Source organism: Megalops cyprinoides, chromosome 3, assembly GCF_013368585.1.
Source record: "Megalops cyprinoides isolate fMegCyp1 chromosome 3, fMegCyp1.pri, whole genome shotgun sequence".
In the NCBI taxonomy this organism is placed as follows: domain Eukaryota; kingdom Metazoa; phylum Chordata; class Actinopteri; order Elopiformes; family Megalopidae; genus Megalops; species Megalops cyprinoides.
Genome location: NC_050585.1, coordinates 31,135,796 through 31,148,568, shown reverse-complemented (window position 1 = coordinate 31,148,568; position 12,773 = coordinate 31,135,796). Strand labels below are relative to the sequence as shown.

The 12,773-nt window shown below is 39.6% G+C and overlaps 1 protein-coding gene across 1 annotated transcript in view; it reads right to left on the bottom strand.

The window, feature by feature from the left end:
* Nucleotides 1-1,355: 1,355 nt before the first annotated feature.
* The window catches only part of LOC118775435 (AF4/FMR2 family member 2-like), a 164,620-nt gene continuing 153,202 nt past the window's right edge, over nucleotides 1,356-12,773 (bottom strand). Inside the window, exons 13-21 of the mRNA XM_036525349.1 lie at nucleotides 11,111-11,360; nucleotides 10,216-10,352; nucleotides 9,634-9,697; nucleotides 8,463-8,599; nucleotides 7,969-8,040; nucleotides 5,478-5,571; nucleotides 5,088-5,137; nucleotides 2,966-3,183; nucleotides 1,356-2,216 (exon numbers count right to left, since the gene is read on the bottom strand). Of these exons, the coding sequence (XP_036381242.1) occupies nucleotides 2,095-2,216; nucleotides 2,966-3,183; nucleotides 5,088-5,137; nucleotides 5,478-5,571; nucleotides 7,969-8,040; nucleotides 8,463-8,599; nucleotides 9,634-9,697; nucleotides 10,216-10,352; nucleotides 11,111-11,360 (1,144 nt within the window). The 3' untranslated portion in view covers nucleotides 1,356-2,094. The remainder of the gene's footprint in view (nucleotides 2,217-2,965; nucleotides 3,184-5,087; nucleotides 5,138-5,477; nucleotides 5,572-7,968; nucleotides 8,041-8,462; nucleotides 8,600-9,633; nucleotides 9,698-10,215; nucleotides 10,353-11,110; nucleotides 11,361-12,773) is intronic.

Genomic DNA, 12,773 nt, shown 5'->3' with positions numbered 1-12,773 from the left:
TCTCCTGCTATTGCATATGTTTGTTTTATTATTATCATCATCATTATATAATGGATTTAATAAGTTATTGCAAATTGTCAAACACTGCTAATTAAATCAGTACAAATTACATGGAGTTGGTTTCTGGATCATTAGCAAGCCATTTGAGTCATTCATTCTATGTTTTTGTTTTTTCCCCAACCATCATCACAACAGTAACTTTATCAGAAATTTGAAATAAATAAGTCACATGTTTGCTATTTCTTTAAAGCCAGAACAGGTTAACAACATCATCAGTAAGAGATACAGAAATAAATAAGTATGGATTAATGAAAAAAACAATTGAATATACCAATATGGTATGGAAGTATCCTTTAGATTCATTCTTGATGGTAAATAGAGAGTCTCATATCTTCCACTGGATAACGAGGCACTTTGCATTGTATCGTGGTGAAAGGAACATTTCACACTCACATCATCAGTGGTGTTTGGGAACACATCACGCTTTTACAGCTGAAGGAGCACGGCTGACGAGCACTGGGACTTCCTTTCCCAAAACTGTCTCCATATTGCACACACAACGCACCATACACGCGTCCCCATCACAAAAGCAAGACAACTCATACACCACCTGGAGGGCCCAGGGAAGGGAAAAAACACACCAGAGTGGAGAAAGCATTCCACACATTACCACAATAATTTGACTGACGCTGAGATTCAAACAGAAAACAGCATTTAGGGACACATGCTTATGTTAGCTTTGATATCATGGATCCTGGTAAAGACATATGTTCAACAGGAACTCCCTCACATCAACTATCTGTACATGCAACGTCAAATAAACTGTGGTGTGCAGTAGACTAAAATATTTTACTGGTCGATGAGAAAGACATTGAAGAAATACATGGAAAACTTTGAAAGCAGACTCGAGACATTCATTGATTCACTGCACATCAGTCAAGACACAAACATGACTGTATGCCTTTATGGTACAGATACATGGGGACTAGCTGTAAATACACAGCTGAAGATGAAGGACACTGTTTATGTTAAAGAAACTACCATCCCCCCAGCCAGGTGGAAAATGCTTTCTACCTCAGGCTATTATTAACCTCTCGGTATTGTGGGTGAAAACACAATGCCACATATATACTCAGTGACTTTAAAAGTTATAAAAATATTTCAAGATAAAAAACAGGTAATATCTTGTGGAATATGAGTTAACATAGTGTTTTAGAGCACTGAACTATCAAATGAAACCAAATCATACCTCCAGTCACATATGTTCATGAGAATTCCAGTTCATGTATCTGACAGTAATTTATCCTTTTAACGTGAGATCAATAATACTGAAGGTTACCTTTGCTGATGCTGGATATGCAGGTTCCCAGAAGACTGTCCAACAACACACAAACATAGTTTTACAGGCTGGAAATATGTATGTTCCCTCAAGAAATTAAGGTATTCCCCAAAATACTAATAGATTTACAGTACGTGTGGTGTCTGACAGCCTGCTAATACTCTATGGTATTGTGTTACTCATGCAACTACAGTACAAACAATTGCCAAATTTAAAAAACCCTATTGTTTCTCATAACATAAAAATACAAAATAGATATTACATATCTCCCTTTGAAAAGTTATGAAGCACAATCAGATGTGGCCAACTAAAAGCCATTGTAATGTGTGTTGAACAGGAACAGAAAAGATATGGGGTTCCTCTTAAATAATACAAAATACGATCTAAGCATTGAAAGAAATCTGCCAGTAAAGTAAGGTGGAAGTTACTGCACCTTGACCTCTGGACTAAAAACAAATCCATGATCCTGAAGGGTTCTTTTGCAGAAATTCCATTAAAAACAGACTTTGAAATGCATTTTGGGGGGTTTCTTGATGTTCCGTCCAATCTGGCACTTTGTTCGACCTGTGCGGACAAAAATGCAAACAAAAGGGTACAAAGACGAGCGACCACAGGAGACAAACGATGCGGATGAGCTGTAGGACTGGAAGAATGGCTGGAAACAGCCAGGTCCTTGGGGGCCTGGTGGGTGGAGATTGCTATGCTGGTAGAGGTAGTGATGGAGGTGTGAGTGACATGGTGCTGCAGTCCCGGCACTATAACAGGTGGGCCTCTATCCGCAGCCAGTGCAGTCCTTGGCGTACGTAGCGGACCAGTTCTGTCATGCTGCTGTGCTGGGTCAACGGCTCCATTGTTGAGTTTAGCTCCTGAAAGAACTCTGCAGAAATTAAAGAGAGAGAAGGAGAGATTTAATTGATTCCATACCTTTGCTGTGTTTAGACAAGTAGATGTACAGTGCCCTAAAGAAGTAAAGGTGCTTACAGCTGGGAATAAGGATGTCTGGACCTCACAATTGACTTTCTCCCATCAGAGAAAAAAAGTGGGAATCCAGGAAATCATGTATGGATTTTTTACTTAACTGTATTGCATGGCATGAAATCAAGCATGATACAAGATTTACTATAAGTCTTGCACTCACAGTTCTGGTATTATGACAAGCACTAGCACTTGTAAATAGCAACGTCTGTATATTTAACTATCTGTGTCAATTGACAATGCTGCTTTAGAGCTGATGGTAGTTAAATCATGTCCTGAAAGTTGGTGCAAAGTAAAAATTGTTTTCACAAACAAGTTCACTTGCACTTATAAATATGGCAACCCTGGTACTTTTTTGAAGAATACCAGTTATTGTTTATGTGTAGAAAGGAGTTTATGAAAAAAAATATTAGAAAAGAAAGCCACTGTCAGATGGAACAACCTAACCCTGATGTTCAGACTGTTAAACAAACAAAAATAAAGGAGCTATGACCTGAAAGCCTGTCTTGATGTATTACCACCTACTTTATATCTAACAACAACAACCTAAAAACAATATTTGCGCTAGCCATAGCTGTGCATTTTTATATCCCTGAAGGATTTAAGATTAGATCCGCAGGTCAGTTCAGGACTGTGTCGGAGGGCGGGTACCTTGGCTCTCCCGGGAGAGCTTGTCGGCAGTGTCCCAGTGCTCGTAGCTGCGCAGGATGTTGCTGGTGATGTTGACGTGGCTGGCAGCCATGTGGTGGATGCGCTGGGGGATGGCCACGCTGCCACTGGACGAGGAGCCCACGGGACCGCCACTGCTGCTGCTGACTGAGCTGACCGGGGATGGGCTCAGGGACATGGGGGACGGGGTGCCCGTGCTCCTGGAACGGGACAGCAAGATGAACCCGGGACTGACACTCCAGGTGGGACAAGGACACCTCTGAACAGATCTTATTTTAGAGCTCTGAGAGCAAGTGGACTCTTGAGGAGAAGGGCCAAGGTTTTACCCAAGTTTTACCAACTTACCCAAACATAAACAAAGGCCTTTTTTCTGGATCATTTCAGTCATTCATTCTTTGTTTTTGTTTTCTCTCCAACCATCATCACAGCAGTAACTTTATCAGATTAGAAATAAATAACTTTATCAATCTGAAATAAATAAGTCATATTTGCTATTTCTTTAAAGTCAGAGCAGGTTAACAACATCATCAGTAAGAGATACAGAAATAAATAAGTATGGATTAATGAAAAAAAATTAATTGAATATACCAATATGGTATGGAAGTATCCTTTAGATATCTTTAGAATCAAGTTTTAACAACTTTTAGCCAAACTTAAACAAAGGCCTTTTTTCCTGAGTACTACATTTGTAATTGTTGCTGTGGTGTCAGATATTGTATTTATTTATACCGTACAGCTGCTTCATTTACAGATTCATTTAGAAGTCTTTTAAATGTCATACATCAAGAAAGAGTCATGAATTTGCCTGTGAAAGTTCAGATCAGTATCTTCATATAAGGTGATTAAATGAGCAATTCAGACTCTGATTTTTGAAGCAGGCTATATCTGAGGGGGACACGGACATCAATCCTATTGTATTTTGCCTGAAGGACAGAGTGTAATGCCATTAAGGAAATCAATATTCTTCATAGTTTCACCCTTTGGCTCTGTGACTCTGGGTGGTCTCTGCATGGTCAGCATTTATCCTTGATATCTACACACAGACGATGTGTATTTAGCCAATAACACTCTGTCATCAGGCTTAACCATTAACTGGCAACACTGATTTGACCTGCCTGCATGTCAAACTACAGCCTTTCCTGCCAGGCAATTACGCCTCGAATTTCACTCAGCGAGCTCTAGGCATCAATCAGTGGAAATATTAATCAGTCCTTTAGCGCAAAACCCAAACAAGCAGACTCTGGGTCCTGTAATTCAGTAATAAATTGAAAATGTGTTTGTGAAGTTAAATTATGTTCTTTTTTAACAGCTCCGTTCGTTACAGCTCTTTGGGGTTCTACTCAAATAAACAATCCCCTCTATGGATGAAAAATGGAAATAAGTCATGATTGATGATTGCTGAGGACAAAAACCTATAAAGCAAGCTGGAGTTGAATTTGACTGTTGATTGCAGTCCCAGCAGGTAGAGAAGGCAACACAAGGGATTTGTAGAATGCAGTTTATGACTAATGTCTCCACAGTGGCACAGCGGCTATTGGAAAGGAGTGTCTGAGGCTAATTGTTTTGACAGTTAATCTCAACACATAGCAGCAGGGCTGGTCAGCACTACCCTAAGGGCCATGGGGGGAGACAATAATCTTCAGTTGTTTTAACAGCCCTGCTTAGGAGCCCTTGGTGGGTGGCCGTGGGCCAGTTGTGAGTTGACTCAACCCAAAGTTCACCCTGCCGTGTGCTCTCATTTGCTGATCCGTCACTGTGGTGATTTTTACATTGTGGACCAATGTTTCATCCCAGGACATAACTGTAGCCGGCACAGTTTGGGATAACTTTATCCCAAACTGTGAAACTTCAGCCCAGGTCTGAGGTTACTGACGATAGATACTCTGCTCTACACCAAACATGAATGTACAAAATGCCCCTTTCAGGACAATGAAAGTCACTCTGTGTCATAAATCCTTCTAGATTACAGCAGTAAATTCAGTATGCTGGTGTGGCAGCATGCATATACAACATATCTCCCAAAGTCAGTGTTATTGTTGATAATGTAAAAAAAACCAGAAAGCCAAATGGGACATGTCTACACACTCAGTAACTCAGTACTTACTTCCCGTTGGTCCCCCATGGTGAGGGCGCTTGAGAGTTCTTTGCTGAATTCTGAAATGAAAACGCTCATCAGAGAAGTGGGTTGATGGTAACACACACTGCACCAGACAGGTATACAACACAAACTGACAACAGAACTAATTGCCCTTTTATCTATAGTGTAACAAGGCATCACATGCTGATTATTGATGCAGGAAATCAGTATACAGACTGGGAATATGAATGCCTTTTAATAACTGACAATGAAAAATTAATGAGTAAATGTTAACCAGAAAGAAAGACATTAGATTCAGAGAACAAATATGCTTTGATAGTCTTGTGCTGTATCTATTCCCTCTGCACGTTCTTGTGTAACCAAAAGCAATGTGACAAGGGAAAACAAAAAGGTTACCTTAAAATATTCCATTAGAGAACGGGAATACTTCATAGCGTGGTCCTTCTTCAGTCTGAACATTCTCAGGTATAGGAGTGACAAACATCGATAGCTGCAGAGAAACATTAACAAGAAACGTGTCCAACACAAATGCATAAGGTTCCAGGTAGGAGGTTTCATTGTCTGTACTTGGATTGCGGTTTCATTTGAGGTTCAGACAGTAAAAAGCTTTTAAAATGGTCTTTCAAACAATTTAACATTGATCTTGGAGACACAAATAAAATCACTATACACCTGTGTGAATAACTCTCTGGGGATTTGGGGGGGGTGTTATGGATAAATCTATTATGAGGAAATAAATCATGAGACGATGTGATGAAGACAACATTATAACAAAAAGACCAACATCATATCAAACTCAAACAAATACTGCTTGGATTAAAACGTCCAAAGTAACTTGGAACCATTTGCACATGCAAAACAAAACAAGAAATTGCTGGTATTAATCAATATTTATACACACTGATATTCCATGCGGGTGAAATGGGTTAAGTGTTGAATTTGGAGTAAAAGAAGTATGAAACCACATACAATATTAATTAGGTTTGATAAAATTCAACCACGATCATTATTGTTATTATCAGTACTATCATTAATACAACAAAATTAATGCACAGACTAGCAATTCCATCTGTAGAAAGTTTAGCGCTGTTAAATAAACCTTCTCACTACTGCAGACTCTGATTCATCATCATGGCTTAAGCTTGATGTGAATTCAGCTTTATACATTAAAACTATGCAAGTGAAGGCACAGTATCTGTGTCTTCGCCGGTGCAGTGTATGACGCGTGGGTGGAGCAATGATGTGTAGCCGTTTCTCTGTATTTGAAGTAAAAAGTAAAAAGACCCCCATCCCATACATAAGTCATACAAACTCTTTCCCTACAAGTAATGTTATTTTTATTACAGTGTTGTATGCTGAGGATAACTCTCCCTGCCAACTGCTGAGAACTGCATTAACTAGAATTTAATAGACAAAGAACTTGTTTTGTCTCCAACATAGATTATTTTGTCTAGGATATTTTTCCACTAAGTAACAACAGGGCCAAACAAAATCTATTTTTTTCCAGTTTTCAGATGTATTTTTTCCTGATTTTGAATTTCTCGGTTTAGTGAATAATAATAATGCTAATTATTATTAAATCATATCTAATGTCAGCCTCAGGACAGATCACAACAAAAACAAAAATGTCCCCATCTGGCTTTATGATATCTGGTGGTCTGGTGGACAGTCCTGTATGACAGAACTTTTTGCAATTGAACTCTGATTTTTCATGATTATTCTGGTGTGTTTTAGATCATCTGTGATTGCTACTATACATACGTCCTTTCATGTTCACTCAACAGAATGTTGCCCCATATTTGAGTGATGTTCTTTCCGTTCACTGGTTTTTAGCAGCATTTGCTGATGGCAGTAAAGGTCTTCCAGCTAGTTATAGCAGGTGGCTAGGTATCTTAACAACTGACAGCTCTGAGTAGTCAAAAACCAGGGTTGAGAAGATCTGTGAACACTATGGATCCATGTACAGTTTTTAAGGCTGTTACCAGGGTAAAATATGCACTTTCACTATAATAAAATTTATAGTATGTTGCCCTTTCATGGTGCCAATCAGGGAGGTCTGATGTCCCTGATTCCACCACCCTTTTCTACGATGCAGACTCCACAGGTCTATACAACAAACATTACCAGTATACTGTAGATTTATAATTTAGGAAAGATCACCTCAAACCAAGCAAGACAGACTGCTGAATCTAAAACATTAAATGTATATGATGGGCTGTGGTGGCAGATTTTAACACTCTTGGTTTGTGTTATTTGCATCATTAAATCACTGTGGTGTGGCAGTAGGATTTTCCATCTCTGTAATGTTTTTCAAAGTTTCAGACATGCCCTGTAAGCAAACACCCAATCTTAAAAAAAAACCAGCCAGAAATAACCCCATCACAGAAATGCGACAGGCAGCGCATTCATTTCTCTCCAGCTGCATAAGAATATGTTAGGTAGCTGCTGGCAGAGCATCATTAGTTATACCCTAATAGCCAAATGAAACACAAGAATAATGGTACACTTTAAGCCACTTAATCCATTCATCTGTGTTTTAAAAACTCTCTTCAAGATACGTTTGATGATGTTTTGTGACATTCGAGCAGATACGCAAAAATCACAGGATCTGGCATCCAGAATTTTTTGAAATGCATTGAAATCCAGACGTTGATTGACGCATGCAGGTCTGTGATTACCTCACATGCAGCATATATGATAGATTTATGCAGACTCATAGATAGAGAGTCATAGAGCCTTCAAGTGCCTTAATCATACTCCTTACTTTATAGGGAAATGGGTATTGAAGAGCTTGGATAAATACTTTTTTTTGACCACTTCACATGCTGGAATGGTACGGTCAGAGTGCAGAAGCAGGACCTGTATGAAATGCAAACAGCAGACTTACCACAAAACTGCCAGCTTTTTCTCGGCTAACGTGGCTGAATGACTGGTGAAGTTCTTCAACCGCATCGCATACCTTCAAAAAACAAACACAGATCTTACTGCCATATGAGACAGATTTCATTTCCCCTGAGCAACCCTTCCAAATCAAAGACTAAGCCCCTGCAAACACAGGACAGGGCTGTTGGCTCTCTCTCGGAGCCACCCATGGCTGAAATCAAGCCTGCTGAATGACAGTTTCATGTTCATTACAGTATGTAACACATTTTTTATTAAAATATTTCAATCACCGGCACACAGATCTCTTTGGGCTACGATGTGCCAGCAAGGTCCATCTATTTTAATTTCCATTGATGTTATTACAGCAAGGGCTGCTAATCCCCTCACTCCTGCACAGTGGAGGTGATCATTATGTGGCGATGATCCCTGTTGTTTTTTAATCACAGCGGGGCTGGAGTGTTAGGCCGGGAGGCGGGGCGGCACCGTGCGGATATTAACCTGATGAGCTCCACTGTTTCCGAGTACATGGTGTAGGGAGACTTGGCCTCCAGGGGGTCCCGTTCCATTGCGTTGCCACACTCGATGAACGAGAGAGCGCCGTCGGCATAATTGATGGCTTTGCCGAACTTCTCCAGCTGAGAGATGAGAGAGGAAACGGGGCCGTGGTTAGATGTATTGGATGGAGACAGAAACACTTATTTGCAAACCTTATTTGTGTCTGAAAGCACCAAGCCAATATCAGAAAAAATGAGTATCAGCTTCAGCAGAGGAAAAGGCAGTAGGGCAATGGGTCGCACATACATTTTTTCCTCTTGTGTAAGTCCTGCAGTCTATCGCAAGACAATTGATTTCCCATTTTCTCATTCACTCCTATCAATGCGATCCCATAAGAGAAACATCGTCATGTCGCTCAGTCCTCCACACCCAAGACACATCCTCATCAGCATGTGATGGTAAAATTGATTTGCAGGCCACTCGCCACTGAGATCAACTCTTGAGGTCCTATACCTCTGAAGTAAGCTTTTTTATAAGGGCTGGCTGATGGAAGATTCAATACGTGTTCCAGCGCTGATTGCAGTCATGTAGCGTTACACGGGCAATCAGTTCACCTCGCTTTGTATTCACGGCCACTTTCATACCCGAGTCTAGATTTATGGCCATATGATGTAACTTTCAATAAAGGACAATGTCTGGAAACATAATTGCTGGAATCCAATTATTGGTATAAAGTATAAATCAAGTGTGGCACTGTGCACCGAGGGTTGTGGAGAGGTACGTGAGCACTTCCATTGCGCTACTTCATAAAACCTCACTCACTCACACAGGACACACAGAGTTCTGTGGAGTGCTCCTGAAAGCTAATGGCCAACTCCAGTGCATTAGCCATTTCTTGTTATTACTGTTTTTTCACAACTGACCATATTTGCCACTTGCTGTTAATATTTCAAAGTGGTACTTGTGAGATTTTGATTTTTGCAAGCTTGAGCCACAGAATAAACATTAAATTGGGTACAGTGATCACTGCTCAGAGGAGGAAAAAATACTTCAATGATAAATGCTGAAATTTCACAAAATGCAAAATACCAGCTACAAGCATTTGTCTGTTCAATAGACCGTAAACTGATAATCTTGGTAAGAAAGAACAAAAGATAAACATGATTATGTTTACCAGTGCATCGGCTTTGTGCTTCAGTTTCTTGGCTTCCAGCATGTAGTAGTCGGCATTGTGAAGTCTGCGTGTGGGAGATAAATGGAGAGGGAACAACAGGGTTCATGTTATGTTGTATGAATCATCACAACCAAAAAACACATTTCATTCACACATTTTTAAGCAACTGGACTTTTAAACATGACAGTGACTCAATGAGATTCTTTATTTTTGTGTCCTATGATGTTATATCCTATTAGGGTTAATTTGAATTGTATTAACTCACAGAAGACAGCTACATTAGACTGACTGGTGTAGAACAACTTTACCTTCACTACTGGCTTTTGTACATTCAATTCTAGAGTTCACTTATGTTAGATTTACTTATGTTATTAGTACCTGCAGCCATTAAATGAATATGAAACCTCTCCAATTAGAAAAATTGGAGTTAATCACCAATAAGTAATGGCTTCTTTACTTGTGTTAGTGAGATACATAACCCCAAAATGAACTTGATTAGCACCTGATCTGTCATTTGTAATTAGTGGGTGTGAGAGTCCAGAATGTATGAATGCTGTGAGGCGCATATTACAAAAAACCTACGTATCGTCAAACATCAGCTTGGGCCTCCGGTGCACCAAGCAATCCAGCGACGTTGATGATGAATTCGGCCACAGGTCTGGGTCACTTTGACCGTTGCCATGGAAACTGCTGGAAGGCTTGCTATAGGCATCCTCATCCTGTGAGAAGCGGCAACAATAATCCAAATGATAATTAGTGTTCACCATCTCTCCAATTATAATACCAATTCATCAGCAACATTTCCACTAGGTTACATTTCTGGCTAGTCGTCAGCTTTGACAGATTAAAAGAGGATTATTCCACACATGGGATACATTTGTGTCTTTAATGCCGTTCTGAAAATCTTCCAAAGGGTAATTAGTTTTGCAAAAATACAGGAAATGGTGGTAAATGGCTCAAGTGAAAAAAAAGATCTGAAGTAACTGGCCACACTTCTGACCATGTTCTAAATGTAGGGTGATCTGAACAAAATGCAATGAAGCAATCTCTCATAATTTTTAAACACTGTGCATAACTTCATATCAAAAGTGAATTTCATCTCATACATTTCCTCCCAAAACAGTACTTTTATTCTGATGAATGTAGAAGGCAGAATGAAACCACAGATATGAGTTAAATCATAAACAATTTTGTTTGAAAAACACTGGAAAGGGTTGGAATGGGTTTTTGCACTGGAGCTAAAAAGTCCCAAGTTGCTAACCAAATATTAGGAACAGCTTTCTTACACCTCAAAAACTTTTGGTCTGCTCCAAGAAAGAAACCACCCTCAACACTGATTTTAATTCTGAAGTTTCCGTTTGCGGGTGGGGAACTGCCAGATTGATCTTGTTAAGCTATAGTTCAACAGTGCTCAAACATTATTAAAATATTTTTCAACTCCTCGGCTTAACCAGTTCCTTCGCTCTGTTTTGCTTACATTGACAGTCTTGGAAAGAGGAGTTGATTTGCTGTCAACCTTGCGGTGCTTGTGTGAGGAAGAGGAGGACGAAGAAGAGGGATGAAACGAGCAGCTGGGGGGTAGGGTGCTGGTAGTGTTGTTGCTGCCCTCCTGGCTGAAAGAGCTGACCTCATTGTTTCTGCACAGGTGTGTGGGGTCGTTGGAGAGAGGAGACAGCGGGGGTGGGAGGAGCTTGTCTTCCCTCTTCCTGGGCTGTTTTCTTAAGATGCTACACAGAGAATAAATCAATCTGATAAAGCAACATGTAACTGTCTTGCATACTTAAGACTTACCCCCATAAATATCAAAAGCCTGAAATGGACTGAAACTTCCAAACTATTCTAAAAGTCAGTCGTTGACCACATGAATGATGACCACATCAATTGTTGAGACAACAATAACACACAGTCATATACTTATCCCAATCCCAATACTTATATTTGCAATACTTACTATCCTCTCCGAACTCAGTATCAGGGGAAGTCTTGGATTTTCACTTTGATTCAGTTGAAATGATACGAAGCTTGCTTGGGGACTACAGTTATTTCCTAGTATTTCTATGTGTAAAATAAACAGACAAATGCACACACACACACACACACACACACACACACACACACACAAACACAATATCACCTGAGTGGCTGTGCTATGTTGAAATATTTTGAATCAATATTGGGTGTGAACGCCCCTGAGGCACTGGTGGGAAAATATTCATCACTATTTTTATTTTCTATCTTCCACACAGAACCATTCTCCCCCTTACCATAACTCAGGGGATAGACTATAAAAGGCCTAGATAGCCTGGAGCATAAACTAACACAATACTAAGGTAGAGGCTCAAGTTTGGATTGTGTCTGCCAGGATGGTTTTGAAAAACAGCTTTTTTTATGGGCAAGAAAATTATGTGAATTATTTCTGGATTATTTTAATTATTTCAACTTCAGAGTATATTTCCACTTTGAATAGTTTATTAATGATTTTCTAAGACTTAATGTGCAGACACTAACACTGGTTTTTAAGGTGTTTGGTAAGGCAATAAGAAAGTGCCACTGGCTATGCCAAACGTGTGAACTGGGCCAAAAATGTACATTGGCTTTATAGCGTACATATATAGCTTAGATGTGACTATGCCAAATACAAACTCCAAAGTACATGGAATGATTAAGGATTTTGTATTTATATGGTACACAATGAAAAAATATGTTTTCCCTGAGAAATGTTGCATGGCTTCATCTGGTAGATAAGCAAACCAGTAAGACTTCTGTTAAACTAATGATTCCTTCTGAACCAACTGATCTACAAAGTCAGCTGAAGTATTTAGGTATAAGAGATCCCATTTAGAACTGAATTTTCTATATTGCTTTCATTTATTCATTTGACAAATGCCCTTACTTGTGAAGGTGAAATACAGATTAGTGAAATTGCAGAGAGCTAACCCACATGCTAACCTTAAGAAGGGTCCTGAAAACCCCTGCATATGCCCTGTGTGACTTATATTAACAGTCTAGGATTTATAAACAAAAGAAAAGAAAGACACACACAAACACAAACACACACACACACACACACACAAGCACACGTGTATGCATATATGCATACACAGTAATATTGTAGGCTCTAGTATTAGAAGATTTTTGGG